Source organism: Neodiprion pinetum, chromosome 1 (assembly GCF_021155775.2).
Source record: "Neodiprion pinetum isolate iyNeoPine1 chromosome 1, iyNeoPine1.2, whole genome shotgun sequence".
NCBI classification, from domain to species: Eukaryota; Metazoa; Arthropoda; class Insecta; order Hymenoptera; family Diprionidae; genus Neodiprion; species Neodiprion pinetum.
Genome location: NC_060232.1, coordinates 37359272 through 37375642, shown reverse-complemented (window position 1 = coordinate 37375642; position 16371 = coordinate 37359272). Strand labels below are relative to the sequence as shown.

The 16371-nt window shown below is 34.8% G+C and overlaps 2 protein-coding genes across 12 annotated transcripts in view; one reads left to right on the top strand and one right to left on the bottom strand.

The window, feature by feature from the left end:
* Nucleotides 1–7555, top strand: part of fdl (fused lobes) — a 65340-nt gene extending 57785 nt beyond the window's left edge. For 3 of the 4 annotated variants that reach the window (XM_046630305.2, XM_046630323.2, XM_046630342.2), the window contains 5 exons: nt 2242–2504; nt 2637–3248; nt 3380–3783; nt 3883–4208; nt 4288–7555. In XM_046630305.2, coding sequence (XP_046486261.1) covers nt 2242–2504; nt 2637–3248; nt 3380–3783; nt 3883–4208; nt 4288–4435 — 1753 coding nt within the window. In that variant the 3' untranslated portion in view covers nt 4436–7555. The remainder of the gene's footprint in view (nt 1–2241; nt 2505–2636; nt 3249–3379; nt 3784–3882; nt 4209–4287) is intronic. The other variant, XM_046630333.2, reaches the window with a different exon arrangement.
* A 118-nt stretch (nt 7556–7673) lies between these two features.
* Nucleotides 7674–16371, bottom strand: part of Ih (hyperpolarization activated cyclic nucleotide gated potassium channel Ih) — a 166123-nt gene continuing 157425 nt past the window's right edge. For all 8 annotated transcript variants that reach the window (XM_046630182.2, XM_046630208.2, XM_046630198.2 and 5 more), the window contains one exon: nt 7674–16351. In XM_046630182.2, coding sequence (XP_046486138.1) covers nt 16205–16351 — 147 coding nt within the window. In that variant the 3' untranslated portion in view covers nt 7674–16204. The remainder of the gene's footprint in view (nt 16352–16371) is intronic.

Sequence of the window (16371 nt, the reverse complement as noted above, 5' to 3'; positions counted from 1 at the left end):
GTTTTTTGGCTCTAACTTTTGGTGCGTTGATCGCATCTTGTTCGGACTGCGCCCAATCGATTTCTCTCGAAAAATGACGTCAGAATAGCGCCACAAAGAACTTATTCCAGCACTTTTCAGAATCGCGAAAATTTTCGTCAAAAAAGGAAAGGGGTTAGCCTTACTTTTTTTTTGGGCAAAAAATCTTTCATCCCAGAATCGATCTGTATGACCCTCTCTCGACTAATTGGACCCCCAGGAACGCAGAAAACGCACCAGAAAGAGCGTAGGACCAACGGCCAAAAAGATACGCAGGAAAGATCAGCAGCAAAAAAAATGACGAAACAGAGACTTTCGTTTTTTGGCTCTAACTTTTGGTGCGTTGATCGCATCTTGTTCGGACTGCGCCCAATCGATTTCTCTCGAAAAATGACGTCAGAATAGCGCCACAAAGAACTTATTCCAGCACTTTTCAGAATCGCGAAAATTTTCGTCAAAAAAGGAAAGGGGTTAGCCTTACTTTTTTTTTGGGCAAAAAATCTTTCATCCCAGAATCGATCTGTATGACCCTCTCTCGACTAATTGGACCCCCAGGAACGCAGAAAACGCACCAGAAAGAGCGTAGGACCAACGGCCAAAAAGATACGCAGGAAAGATCAGCAGCAAAAAAAATGACGAAACAGAGACTTTCGTTTTTTGGCTCTAACTTTTGGTGCGTTGATCGCATCTTGTTCGGACTGCGCCCAATCGATTTCTCTCGAAAAATGACGTCAGAATAGCGCCACAAAGAACTTATTCCAGCACTTTTCAGAATCGCGAAAATTTTCGTCAAAAAAGGAAAGGGGTTAGCCTTACTTTTTTTTTGGGCAAAAAATCTTTCATCCCAGAATCGATCTGTATGACCCTCTCTCGACTAATTGGACCCCCAGGAACGCAGAAAACGCACCAGAAAGAGCGTAGGACCAACGGCCAAAAAGATACGCAGGAAAGATCAGCAGCAAAAAAAATGACGAAACAGAGACTTTCGTTTTTTGGCTCTAACTTTTGGTGCGTTGATCGCATCTTGTTCGGACTGCGCCCAATCGATTTCTCTCGAAAAATGACGTCAGAATAGTGCCACAAAGAACTTATTCCAGCACTTTTCAAAATCGCGAAAATTTTCGTCAAAAAAGGAAAGGGGTTAGCCTTACTTTTTTTTTGGGCAAAAAATCTTTCATCCCAGAATCGATCTGTATGACCCTCTCTCGACTAATTGGACCCCCAGGAACGCAGAAAACGCACCAGAAAGAGCGTAGGACCAACGGCCAAAAAGATACGCAGGAAAGATCAGCAGCAAAAAAATGACGAAACAGAGACTTTCGTTTTTTGGCTCTAACTTTTGGTGCGTTGATCGCATCTTGTTCGGACTGCGCCCAATCGATTTCTCTCGAAAAATGACGTCAGAATAGCGCCACAAAGAACTTATTCCAGCACTTTTCAGAATCGCGAAAATTTTCGTCAAAAAAGGAAAGGGGTTAGCCTTACTTTTTTTTTGGGCAAAAAATCTTTCATCCCAGAATCGATCTGTATGACCCTCTCTCGACTAATTGGACCCCCAGGAACGCAGAAAACGCACCAGAAAGAGCGTAGGACCAACGGCCAAAAAGATACGCAGGAAAGATCAGCAGCAAAAAAAATGACGAAACAGAGACTTTCGTTTTTTGGCTCTAACTTTTGGTGCGTTGATCGCATCTTGTTCGGACTGCGCCCAATCGATTTCTCTCGAAAAATGACTTTAGAATAGTGCCACAAAGATCTCATTCCAGCACTTTTCAAAATTCCGAAAATTTTCGCCAAAAATGCAAAGAAACGATGCAATCCTAGACCGCGAGTAACTCGTCTCCAAAATTCCTTCATCACTTGATATTCTTCAACATTTTTAAAACATTCATAAATGCTCTCCCGATTTGCTGAAGGTATAAATAGTTTTCCTTTGGGAACGTATGTACAAATTCGCCGAAATGATGTCTCACGAGCCGCCTCATCAGGTTCGTAAAAGTCAGAAAAAATTCAAGCAGTTCTCATGAGATTACCAGAAGCCACTGCCGCAGAATCGAACGTTTATACAGAAAGAGGTTCATTCTCAGAACAGATATAAAGCCAGAATTAATTTCGCTAATTTTTCCTCGCAATTAATCCGGTAGAAAAGACTTTTTGGTATTCTGAGTCGCCCGCTGTTTGGTACCCTGGGTGAACTGAACTTCTGTCCTCTTTGTTCAATAGGAACTTCCAGAGTCCTTGGTCCTGGGGCTGCGTCGCGGGTCGCTGCGAAAGAAGAGCCGTACGATCCTCAAGGACTTCGCTGGCAACTTGCACAGCCCTCTGCGGGGGTAATGAACGCTTAATTTGGCCCCGACCTACGGGTGACGTTTTCCTCGGGGAAAATAGCGTCACATTCCATCTTCAACAAATAACGCTGGTTACCGTAAACACCAGCGATCAGGAGGTCAAGAATCTTTTGGAACACGCCAAGGACGTATTTTTAGGTAAACCCCACACCCCAGAACTTTGGAGACCATGGAAATGTCAGTGGTCATCAGAGTTCAGTTTTCACATCATCCCTGGACGCGTGTAATCAATCATCAAGGAACATTCATCTTACCGTAGAATATTTTCAGGTAACATTAGGAGTATGATAAAAGTCCAGAATGCCAAGGCAAGGTCCAGTATCGATAGTTTCGTTATATATCTATCAGCGGGTGACGTTCTGGGCACGAGGCAAACTCTGACCACCGATGAATCTTACAACATCCAAGTCACCCTCAAGGGTAAACTCCTGGAGGCCAAGATCACCGGGAAAACTTATTACGGCGTTCGCCACGGCCTCGAGACCCTAAGTCAGATGATTTGGTGGGACGAGGCGGCCGGCAGAAACGGAATACTGAGGGCGATATCATCCGCTTCTATCCGAGACAAACCGACGTTCGGCTATCGGGGGCTGCTTATAGACACGGGTAGACAATTTTTCGCTATCGAAGAACTGAAAAGAGTCGTCGACGGGATGGCTGCCTCCAAGCTCAACACCTTTCACTGGCACTTGTCGGATTCTCAAAGCTTTCCTTACGACTCTCCACAGTTTCCGGAAATGGCCAGGTGGGGTGCCTTCAGTGGGGATCAAGTTTATTCTCCCGAGGACGTTAAGGACCTCGTGGATTACGCTAAAGTACGGGGCATTCGCGTCTTAATCGAAATCGACGCACCCGCTCATGCCGGCGCCGGATGGCAATGGGGTGAGGTTTTTTCTTTCATCCGTCCGACTCGTTGGATAAAGTCAAGCTTGCAAGCTGCAACGACCGTTGAAGTGAAAATTAAACTAATTCTTGTATAAACTTGTCTATCATTCTTTGTCATCGTCTTTCAGGCGCAGAGAACGGTTTTGGAGAACTGGCGCTTTGCGTTGACCAGCAACCGTGGTCGGCATACTGCGGTGAACCAAACTGCGGTCAACTTAATCCGTTCAATGAACATTCTTATAAAATCCTCGAAGGACTCTACAGAGAACTTTTGGACATCACCGAACTTCGTGATATTATTCACATCGGTGGTGACGAAGTGAACTTGGAATGTTGGGCCCAGTACAATAACATTACCATGGCAATGCAGGCACAGAATATAACAGATCTTCATGCCTTATGGGGTGATTTCGAAACGAAAGCACTCCACAGAGTATTCAGAGCCAATCACAACCACGTTCCGAAAGCTGTCGTTGTGTGGAGTTCGCCTCTTACCAAACGGCCGTACATCAACACGTACTTCAATCCCCAGGTAAGAAACTCGTCCAGCTCCCTAGCCCATGTATTTAAATGTCCAAAAATGATCGCACATTGTATCGTTGAATACTTTTATTCAAATAAATCTTTTCAGTTACACGTAATTCAATCTTGGGGCGGCAGTAACTGGCCGGAAACTCCAGAGCTCCTGGAGGACGGTTTCCGGGTAATACTTTCGCACGTAGACGCGTGGTATTTGGATTGCGGATTTGGCAGATGGCGAGAAACGGGGGAAGCGGCTTGCGGCGAATATCGAATCTGGCAAACTGTCTATAATCACAGGCCTTGGAAAGATTATAGCCAGAAAGAGGTTTCTCTCATTCTTGGTGGCGAAGCCGCGCTTTGGTCCGAGCAAGTGGGACGAGCGTCATTAGGGCCCCGATTATGGCCGAGAGCCTCAGCTTTTGCGGAAAGATTATGGTTTGTAGAAAGAATTGTATTATTTTCCTCTCCTTCGCACTCGCAGAGTAGGATAAAATACCGTTTACCTTATTTTCAGGACTGACTCTTTGTCGAACGGTTATACGATCGAAGAGAACGTCTACACGAGGCTTGCGGCGCACAGAGAACTCCTTCGCAGTCGAGGACTTCACACTGAGCCAATGTGGCCGCAGTGGTGCTCGGAAAATCCTGGTAAATGCCTTTGACCAGTCTTTGGCAGCAGCGGTATGAAAGGAGGAGTACTAGTTTAAAGGAACAGGTACATGGATCCTTGACAGGGCTTAGTGTAATGGATATCCTCCGCGATATAAATTTTTGATAATCTCTGCGGCGGCATGCGAATTCAATATTTATTATAAACAAATAGATATATATATATATGAAGATATATATATACATATATATATATGCACTAAAATTTTTACAAGATTTTTGATTAAGTTAATTGACTATGAAAGGTATACTTTCTCGTCAAGATAAGTAGCGACGTAATATCGACTGTTACATTTAATGCCTTTGAAAATTCAAAGTTAGTCCACAGGGACTCAAAGTTTTGAATTGAACTTCGTTCATATTCAATAATATGTATATTATATATTGTATAATAGTAGAACTACTAATAATGTTATGACAGATTTAAAGTATCTGTCTCATAATTGTATAATTTGATAAAAACACAGAATAATATTGCTGCTCGAGGGTAATGAACACGAGATTGAAAAAATAATAACAAAAAACACTTACATACATACATGACAGGCAGCAAGATGTTTATTGACACGACCTATGCTTTTCATATTATTGTGTTCCCGCCCCTTTCTCATGCAAACTTTGCAGTACCTGATGTAATGCTGCATCTTGCTTTTAATTATTTACTGTCAGATCGTCCAATATTTCATATATTATCTAATGTACGTCATGATATTTTTTCCTGAAAAATACTTCTTCATTTAATGCTTGTGAAAAAGTGATATCCTCAGAGAACTTGACCACTCCCTAGTTTTTGATCATATAACTCATATCGAAATTATGGTAACGAGTTGATACGTACCTGAGTATCCTGTACAATGTAAAACTCATACCATCCGAGCTCCTACTGCTTAACCTCCCTTGATGTACACATCAAAATCTATAACAAGCAAAAAACTTCTTTCTCTGCTATATCGCTCGCTTTACCAACAGGTATTTCACTTGATTTGGTTTATTCGTAGACGATACACGGAGTAATGATTGTAATCGAAGGCATTTAGTGGTATTCGAGCATCAAGTGTCTTATTTCTTGATCACGCGAGATATGAGGTAGAATTAAAAAATAGTGTATTGAGCATTTGTCACCCTGGATATGAAGTGAGACTGAGACGAAGGGAGAACGGATTTTCATGACATGAGCTTTCTGTGATGATAAAGATAAAAATTTACCAACATCTTTTTTGAGCGGTAAAAACTTTGCAATACTGTTGAATGAATCGGAACAACGGGATAGTAATACTCTGACATTATGGCGAAGCCTTAATATTGATAATCGTAAATGTACAGTATACACAGAAATTTATTATATAAAAATGTCGAAACCTCCATTTCACTAGATAGGTAAATCGACATTCTTATATGTTACAGATAAAGTTGACTTCTCATCTGCAAGTGCTTACAAATACATGCTCGTAGAGTGTTAGGAATATTTAGGCCCTGTACTTGTGCTATTTATTTAGGTAAACATTCACCTAATTCCCTCATAATATTGCATATTTCTGAAGTTACGATTGCTATGAGTATTGGTATGTGTATGTCAGCTACATTTATATCGAACATTCCATAATAAATTAATAGTTATAATAATTTGACAACTCGCATTAAAAATTATATTCAGAGGTAGAATTCATTTTGGCTGATCGGTAATATACAGTGGTCAAGTGTTCCTAACAATACTGATAAAACGAATTTACTACCACTAGTTTTCATTACAGGGTGCAAAAGTCAGTGTGACGAGACTTTGGGATCAGTTTCTGAAATCCAAAGAACTTTTCTTTTTCTTTGACGGTTGGAATAAATTTTTTTACCTGTTAAATTCGAGAATCATTAATTAGGTACAGAATGGTCTGCACGAGGTGACATTGTAAACTTGCATTGATCATCGATCAGGTATCCATAGACCATTGATTCACTAAATATAAATATTCGAAGCTTCGATCTTGTTAATAACTCTATGTACTTGCACACAAAGAAGCCAAACTGTACTAAAATGTTGTCAGTTTATCAGAAACAATAGCATTGAGACACCTTGAAAACGTTAGGTAATGGGATAATTTTCGCAAAAAAAGAAGAGAAATAAGTACCAGAGACTCTGGTTAGAGTTCGTTAATCACAGTTTATAATTATGTAACCCTTACAATTATAACAGTTGTGGTTATCGAGAATGGACCATCCTAACAATAATGTACAGTATTCCGATAGATACCCCAATTTCTATTGTAAAGATAGAAAATTCGTTTCACCATAGGTTTATTATGAAGTCTGCACGCCGTATAATTGTAAGGAAATAATTCTGTTGGGATATCCGTTATACATAAATTTCAGTCTAATTTGACAGAAACTATAATTTTGTTGTGTCTTTTAATATGGAATTCCTGAATATCTATAGCAGTTGGATTTACAACTTATAATTTTGCAAAATTATTGTGTGATGTTTATTTTAGAGGTATTATTATGGATTGTGAGTGATTTTTGTACACATTAAAGTATTAAAACCACATGTATAGGTAATGAACGAGTTTTATTATTGGGGTATTGATGTGTGGCACGAAATGCTGCTGGAATAAAACCAATCAGTACATGAAAAAGATATTCTTCTGACAAAGTTCGGAGCATTCACCTGAAAATATTAAATTACGAATATATTGAATGTCCAAATTTTTCTGAATATCGGCCATGCGTTTAGTTTTACTTCCATATAATAAGGTTCAACAAGCTTGCTATTGAATCGTAGATTAAATACGGAATTGTCCAAATAATTATTGTATGTACATAAATAAGTAATAATTCAGTACTTACCGATATTTACTAATATCAAAGGTTGTAAGGAATATAGTCAGTTATTAATGGCCTTGGCGCAATTAGGTGCGGATATATATCATGCGATTAATTGCAATCAATGCAACTCGAGTTTTTTTTTTTTTGTTTACTTTTAAAATTGTTTGCATCTGAATTTTCGTATATATAAAATGATTTGTTAAATTCTATCTTATATACTCATACACGTATAATATTTATACTTACTATATTTATAAATGTTTGAAAATGTAAATAAAAAATATGAATGATGACACTGATATTGTGAAATTCTCATTATTTCTCCACATTATTTTCTAATCTGATGTAACATCTGAAAAACATGATAATCAACACGGAAAAATAATCAATCGAATAAGTACGTAATTTCATCGTCAATTATTCGGTTTTTGTAATGGTTTATTTTGTTAAACTATATAAAGCACATATTCATAATAGTAGATGTTGTGAATGAGTGAGTCATTATGGACCTCGCTGAGCACTTTTGATAAAAAATATCAACGATCTCATCATCAATAATAATTATACATAAGTATTCCCCGTAACAATTAATTATCAGTATTGGAGAAATGCTTCTATTGTTAACGTACTTTTTTTTCTCGATTTTATGTGGTTTTCGGATATTTCTTCGCTTGTGTAAATCAATTACACAATTCTTTCAAATGCATCGATCATTTACATGGTATTATTATGTATACATCGGTTTACCGGCGGTAATTCAAACGCTTTTTAGAAACACAAATTTAAATCCCCGGATAAATACCATTATCCGAAGAACTCTGGAAAATCTTAGTTAACGTTAGTAGAAGATGTCACGTAATTTGGAAACAATGTTGCATTGATAGTATCGCAGTGACAAACGGATTTTCAAACAGATACCGCATGTTCACGAAGGCAAAGGAAACGTCTTTCTAAAAAGCTGTTTAAGTCGCACATGTTTATTACTAGCTTATGTGCCTGGTAAAACATACGTCTAATCGTATCTTTTTATTTTCTTCATAGTGAAACTTAGACGCATTGTTTTTCCTAAAAGAATTCAGAACACTTGTGTTGCGCATCGAATTTAGACCATGGGATGAAAGTAACAAGTAGGTGTCGACATTGAAAACTGCGACTTGATTAATGGTCTATAAATGTTACCGTGTAATAATATGCACGCTAGTTATGAACGTGATGTACAAGTTTTTATACCTTGTCACTTTTGTAAATTTAACATTTTTTTTACATGGGTTTCTTAATTTTTCATATGAAACAACGTCTCATGAAATGTGATTTTTCTTCAGATTTAGAAAAATAATAACTTTTATGTTGTAGGAACAAACGGATTATGATTACTGGTTACAGCACTGTATATGATCACCATACGTTTCGTTTCGCATATTTCTTTCAACGGAATGTAACTTGGTAAAATCATGGTCACACGAGACCATTATGGGGAAGTTTTTTTTTTTTACGTTATACATATATTCAGTTTGTAGCAGGCTACGGTTATTGAAAAAAATTCAATCAAAAGTTCATATTTTAGTAGGATAATTGCAAAAAGAATAGCTTTTTTGGTTCTCTCAATTATGAAAGTAATTGAAAAAATACTCTACATTTTATTCACCGATATACATCGACTTGTTCAAGAAATGATTATGAAAATCTGTAATTGATATAGGTAGAAATGTTGAATCATAAATTGGTGATCAAATCCGCCGGCCAAATTATTTATATGCAGACAATGACTTCATCTCTTGATATTAATCATACTTGCTATTATTGGCCTTGCTTACATCGTTTGAATGAAGTTTATATGAGAATTGCACGTGTTATTTGATTTCATAATTTCCACAATAAAACTATTTGTTTTTTTTTTTAATTTAATTATTATTAACATTATTCATTAATTTAAGTGACAGCCTCGATGCATAAAATATGAACTAGTCATAGCGTATTATAGGCAATAACAATACTTCAACAGAAAAATAGACTACAATCTCATACAATATAACAAAGCATTGTCATTACAATAGTTTGATAGTAATAGGTAATATTAATCATTAATAATATCAATATAATTATCGTGTCACGTTCACTCAAACATTACTCCTCTGATTTTCTTTTAATTATATATGTATAGATATATATATATATATATATATATGAATATATATACATACACACATATATATAAGATAATATCGCCATCTCGTTAACGCATTTTTTTATTTATATTATGTATATTACATTATATTGTTATTGGCTCAGTCTAACTAGGATCGCATATATCGCTATATCGTAAATGTATTATGGCAAGATTTACTGACATATCGTTATGTTCACAATCTTACCTTCTCTCATCCATAAAAGTACGAAATTTCGCCCTCCATATGCAAATCATCACTTCTGTCATTATTCTCAAAATATATTTACGACAAATTTCTGATGAAAGAGAAAAAAAAAACAATCAATCACGTAAAAAGCTTTCTAATCGGCGTGATACAACATGTAGTTAAATAATGAACAGAAAAAGAAAAGAAGATTGTAAACATAATGATTAATATGATCAGCGTATCAGAACATCAGTTTATACGTTTACCACTTATTATATATACCTATAAAATCATAAGATAAAAATTATAACAAAACCCATTAATCCGTCCTATAGTATCACGCTTGCTACCATTTTGCAGTTTACGGTGCGTCAAGGTTTATGGAAACGAACGTGATTAATTTAGAAACAAACTCAGATAGTTTTGCGTCACAGTAAATATCGCAACAGTCACATTTTAGAAAATAGAAAGTACATGGTCATATAGCAACGGTTGAAATGGCACGCCTTCAGATAAACTCTGTATAGAGTGTAATACAAATTATTGAGGAAAGTAATAATAATATCGGTAGCAGTGATAATATGTCTTAGAGGATTAGTTTTCTACCGGTATTGGCTATGTCAATCAAACATTGGTACGGTATTAAAAATCACCTAAGAAATTCTTTCGACGTAATTGGTATTAGGCCTACATTTTTTGTCGCATGTAACAATCATGATTAATTACTTTGAAATGATGTTTACGGGTATCGTTTTGCTGCCTGATATTTTGCAAATTGTCTTGTTATTATTTGATCGTAACAAAGCCAGCCAGGCAAATGCGAAATCGCGTCAAATTATGCTTTGGAATGTACCAGGTGTTGCAAAGCATTGCAGTACACTCGCAATACACATTTCTTTTATCGTACACTATATAACAACTGTCACGGGCTCAAAGTTTTTGCATTCGAAAAATCTTCGATTGGGGTCTTGTTTGAAAGAGAGATTTAAGTCATAATTTTTTTTAATTTTTGTTTCGTGAGAGAAAGAAAGAGGAAAATCTCTGAACTATATACATGCATTGCGGACATAATAGCCAACTTTCTTAACACCATTTTACCGCGGTTAGTTACTTCTTTCGACGCTATACATTTGATTTTCACTCCTCTGATTACAATTTTACACTCACCGTCCATTTGTTTTTATATCACCTGATATATATTTCAAAGATATGCAAATCTAACTTGAGCTATTATAACTGTTTTTGCCCGTTACATTTTAGTAACATCTAATTTATTGATTTACTTTCTCCTCTAAACTGTACGGCTATACTCATTAAATTAGCTAACTCACTAATTATTATTATTATTATTATTATTGATTTATTCCTTTTTTTTTTTTAAATAAAGCGCGAATCACAAGATAACTTTTCTTCTTCATTACTCTACACACCTGTGTTTTATTCTCCATTTTCCGTCTGTTCCTAATATTCGTTAGAAAATATGTGAAGCGAGTACCCGATGTGTTATTTTTTCATTCGCACTTAAAAATTTAGTTCACCTAGTCGAATTATAATGAACTCCCGCAAATAACGAAGGATTTCTTCTTTGATTACAAATACAGCGATTAGAAAATGATCGTTTCTTCACCGTAAGGCTAGAGTCGACTATGCTTAACTTTTAAAATTATTTATAATTTATCTTTAACAGCTACGATTATATAATGTCGTTAAATTTTATGTCATGTGTCGGTATGCCAACACTTCACAGATTAACATGTGACACTATTGGAGAAATGTACTTCATAAATTGCAATGAAAATAAATAATGTTCACACAAATTTTGCCATTCATCTTTTTTATATATAATCTTCAGTTGGTTCTAGATAATACTCGGGTTAATAACTAATTGAGAACATGTGTCACCTATTAGTCTATGTTGCGTCGGATCTTATGCTCATGGACATAATTAATAGTAGCGCTATTTTTTTTCGTGTAATGTTAACAGAGCTGAATATTTTTTGTCGAGTACGTGTAGTTGAATGTTTTAAAATTGACTATGTTATGCTCATGTTTTTTTCCATGTTTTTGTGACTTTTTTTTATATGTACCTATCATTACGTTATTATTTCGTTTGCTTATAGCGCATTGCTTGTGATAATATAATATATGTGGGGTTTCAAATTAAAGTGAAACTTTGGAATGATATGCTTTCTTTTCATAAACTGTTAAGTATATCTGTAACTTGACTATGAGAGATTAAAATATACTTCTTGAACGTCGTATAATATTCTTGATAATCAAGAATTTAATATTATTAGTTTACATATTCATTAAATGATAGTTTCTAGAGTTATTACATCTGAATAATTTGTAAAATAAATAATTTCACTCGATATTGCATTAAAAGTTTTCATATGATAATGGAAAGTGTATAAGAGGGCTCTGTATTCATTTTTTGCACGAAACGTAATTATTGATTTAAATTTAAGACTATAATTGTCTGAGAAACAAAAATCTCTTTGCAGTTTAACATTTTTTAAATTAAACACACGACGAAAAAGAAACAGTTCTCAAATTAAGATGGCACTTTACAGTGTCTTTCACATTGGCAGTGCATTTATGAATACATAGTTATCTTTTCAAAAAATCAAAAGTTTGTAGATCTACAAATCGTTCTTCTGTAAATAAAAATTTCACGGCTAGTTTGAATTTTTTCTCTTATATTCTTTTGGCTTCTAAGTTTGGAACGATAGTTTTATATATGTTTGTCATAGAAATCCAAGAGCAGCTGGAGTGTCGGTGTTAGTGAGTGATTGAGTGAGTGAGTGAGTGAGTGAGTGAGTGAATGGTCTAAACTAAGTGGACGGGCGAAGTCGAGTATTGCCACGAGGATACATTTCCACGACCATAATTTTTTTGTTTCAGTTTTTTTCATCATCTCTTTTAAATACTCATCCTTAGTTTAATATTATATTCTCACTGTGTATCATTTGTGTAATTATGTATAGTATGCATATGTGTGTTCATACTTTGCGTGTAAATCTTTTTCTTTTACTTAGAGTTTACATTTACAATCATGTTCGCTAAGGCATTCATAATGGCAAGTATATTTAAAGGTGCTTAGCTCTGGGCTCTACTGAATATTTCACATTGCGATTCATCAATTACCCCGAATAAAACTAAATTGATTTACTCTTTGACTACGACAATGGGTTTAAAAACGAATAAGTGAATTCTTGTGCAATTGAGTCAGATCACAAATGTAATAGAATAAAATCATCAACGATTGATAATTAATGGAAACAAATTGATTAGGAATTCGTAGAAATTTTTATACATATAGATAGCAGTTCGAATTGAGCCCAACGTAGCACGAATAACAGAGTACGAAGCAGTAATAACAGTATGATTCAATGTTTTTATATATTTACTATATCTGTAGCACAAGCGCGTGCTTTTACCGTAATACGATTTATATTATTGTTAATATTTGTAACCGATATTATAATAATTTTATGTTTACCTTCAATTATATATAGATATAGGTATATATATATATAATTGACGCTAGGGTTTTTCTGTACAAGGCTGGCTACAGTTTTGTTTTAAATATCCTTATTTTTCCTCCCTTTTAAATCTCTTCTCCACACGGCTTTTTACACAATGAGAGGTAGGCGCACGAAGCTATTAAAAAAAAAAAAAAAGAAACGATTCGTAAAATTGTTCAAATCAACTAATAAATTTATTTTCGGTGATATCCACGTTTGGTTAATAAATACAAAAAATATCGAAATACCGCAAACACGCAAATACCGCAAATTTGAACAATAACCGAATACAAATATCGAATAGCCGAAAAACATGACGAATGTCGTAATGTCAGAAAAATATCATTAAGCAAGTACTTCGATTATCGAATGTGTAAAAAGGTCAAGAAGCTCCTAAAAACGACTGGCTCCTTCAATCAATTTCATTGTCCTACATAGGCTAGGTAAATGCAGTATTTATAATTACTGATATATCATTTTTGCACCGTACTTAATTTGAAACTAGAAATAAAAGCTTGATTTGAATAACAGTTTAGGAATTACATCAAGTTTCTTTTTATAAGCTTGAAATAATGACTTGCTGTGTTCAATTAATAGCGTTAAAAAATATTTATTATAGGCATTTTTCGACACGTTTTCTTACAAATACCAAAATAATAAAAAAATTAAAGATCATTGTCTCCTACTGAAAAGTTTCACCGGTACAAGTTCGTCGTAATGTCGTTAAAATTTATCACCTATGCAAAACTTGCAACTTGGTTCGATTGCCAACTTGAATGCGGTATATTTTTTACATTTCCGGCAATCAAGGAAAAAATACAACTGTGCCAAAACGATGTACTTTAATTATTAAGAAAGAAAAACCTATCCTTGCTTTGGTGGGAAAGTATGACTCTGTCTTCATCTGAAATTTGTCTCGACACCTAATCCAATGTTATCACATCTGCATAATAAGATTATTATTCAACTTACATATATATACATATGTATATATGTATATTTATACATTTCTCCAGGACACTCTGCTGATGTATGGTTACAGGATACAGAGTACATCGCGTAATAGTAAATTTCGTTTTCGCTCAACAAATCATATGTATAAAGTACGCGTATACGTATTATCGCAATATTTAATTCACCTGCGTCGATATTACTGCGAAGCGGCAACCTCATTCCTTCTGTATCCTACCATTATTTATTTATTCATTTTCATTCGATTATCACGGCTAGGATACCTAAAAAACGTGCTCTTTATCCACAGCAATTATTTTACAATAGTTATAGCAAATTCCTAAATACTATATTAAATATTAGCTCATCGCAAATTCCTCAATCTATTATTTAATATGTTTCTACAATACGCGTTTTATTATGAGTATGTTTTTTGTTATTTATTCATTTTTTTCTTGCGATAACTATTATATATTTATATATTTATAGTAGTATTGTTTTAACAGTTTTAGAAAATTTCGTTTTCTCCTGACCCTAGCTGCGATGAACACCGTTACATCTACAAAAGTATTCCTCAGCTAAAATTATTATTGTAGTTTCTTTTGCGTCCATACAATTTTTTTCAAATTGGCCGCGTTCAACTATCAACATTTTATTTTATCAATTGTTGTAAATCGTGACGCTGTTGTTTTTGTTTTCTCCTTTCTCAGACCACTGGACTGGGATAACAAGCCTTGCTGACAATTTGCATGGTATTGTATTATAGTGATAACTTTATAATTATTATTATTATGATAGCTATTATACTGTGTAATTGTAATAATAATTTATTATGGTATATCATATTTATAGTTTTTTTTTTTGTTTTTTTTTTGTTTTTATAGTACATTATATTTGCCGTAAAAAGATATACTTGGTTGAGAAAGCGAGAAGGTAGAAAAAATAAAATAGAAATAGAAAAAGAAAAACACAAACATTGTACACCACTGATAATTCGTACATACATAATTATAGTATTGTTATATATAGGGTATGTATACGTGGGTCCCAAAAACTTTCAACAAGGTAACAGAGTTTTTGAGACCAGTGCATCTTTGTCTATTTTTTTTTTTTTTATTTTTTTTTATTTTTATTTTTAATTTTCATCTTTATCATCTAGTCTTTCTATAGAGTTTTGTTTTTCCAATCTTTCGAAGCCTAGGATACTCGCTGCGTTTTTACGTGTAATGTATTACCGCCCTTGTTATTACACAGCGAGACAGAGTTTTGCTACTTGCTTATAAACACAGCTTCTCTAAAATTATAATAATACACATCATAACACAGAAGATGAAACGCTCTTCACAAAAATAACATATTGAAAATTAAAAGAAAATAAAATCATTCAACAGAAAATTTTTGGGAGATTCTGTGAGGCACGCTACACGAATGCTTGTGATATATATTTGTTTTCCTTCTTCGAATTGTCACTCTACCGATTCAAATAAATCCGAACTACCCTGCTGTATCCATCCACATCATGAGATAAAAATTATTAATTATACCTGTTAATTACAAATAATACGTCAAGCTGACCAGCATGTAAAAACAACACTCTGTCTTGCTGAATGTATGCAAGGGTATAAAATATATAGCAAGAGAAACTAAAAAACTTTCATGTATATTGCTAAAGATAGAACTAATCGTAAGAGCACCCTTGTACTGGCAACAATATGCTTTATAAAACCTGTGCTTTAAAGAGTCCGTGTATTTCAAATGATAACTTGAAATATCGCAGGATCAGCTGCGATCTTGAGATAATTCCAGTTACTCAATCGATTCACGTCTTTTGTTACCACTTCTCTTACAGCACAGATTTGGGTCTGTATTCATTTACTGTACCGAGGTTGCGTATATTTTTATTTAAAGTGTCTCAACGTGGCGTTCACGTGTTAAAATTTTCTTTCTTTAATAAAATAAATAATGAATGCGTGTGTACGAGTGTTGTATGCGTGTATGTATCTTACCGAAGTAAAATGAAACAAAAAAAAAAGAATAAAAAACAACCTTGCTTAGGTACAGCGCGTCAATACGGACCCCGTTAGTATCTCTGTGTGTGCTAGTACATAGAGTGACGTCATTGATACGAATCCTTGTGGAAGGTATCACTCTTGTGGAAGATCCGTCGTCCTTCACGCGTCAGCTCTTGACTTGCAAAATTATTCTCTGACTTAGGTCTCGGTAAAAGGCAGGAGGGTAAAGCTCTCAGCTCCATGCTATGGACCTGAAATACAAGTACTAAAT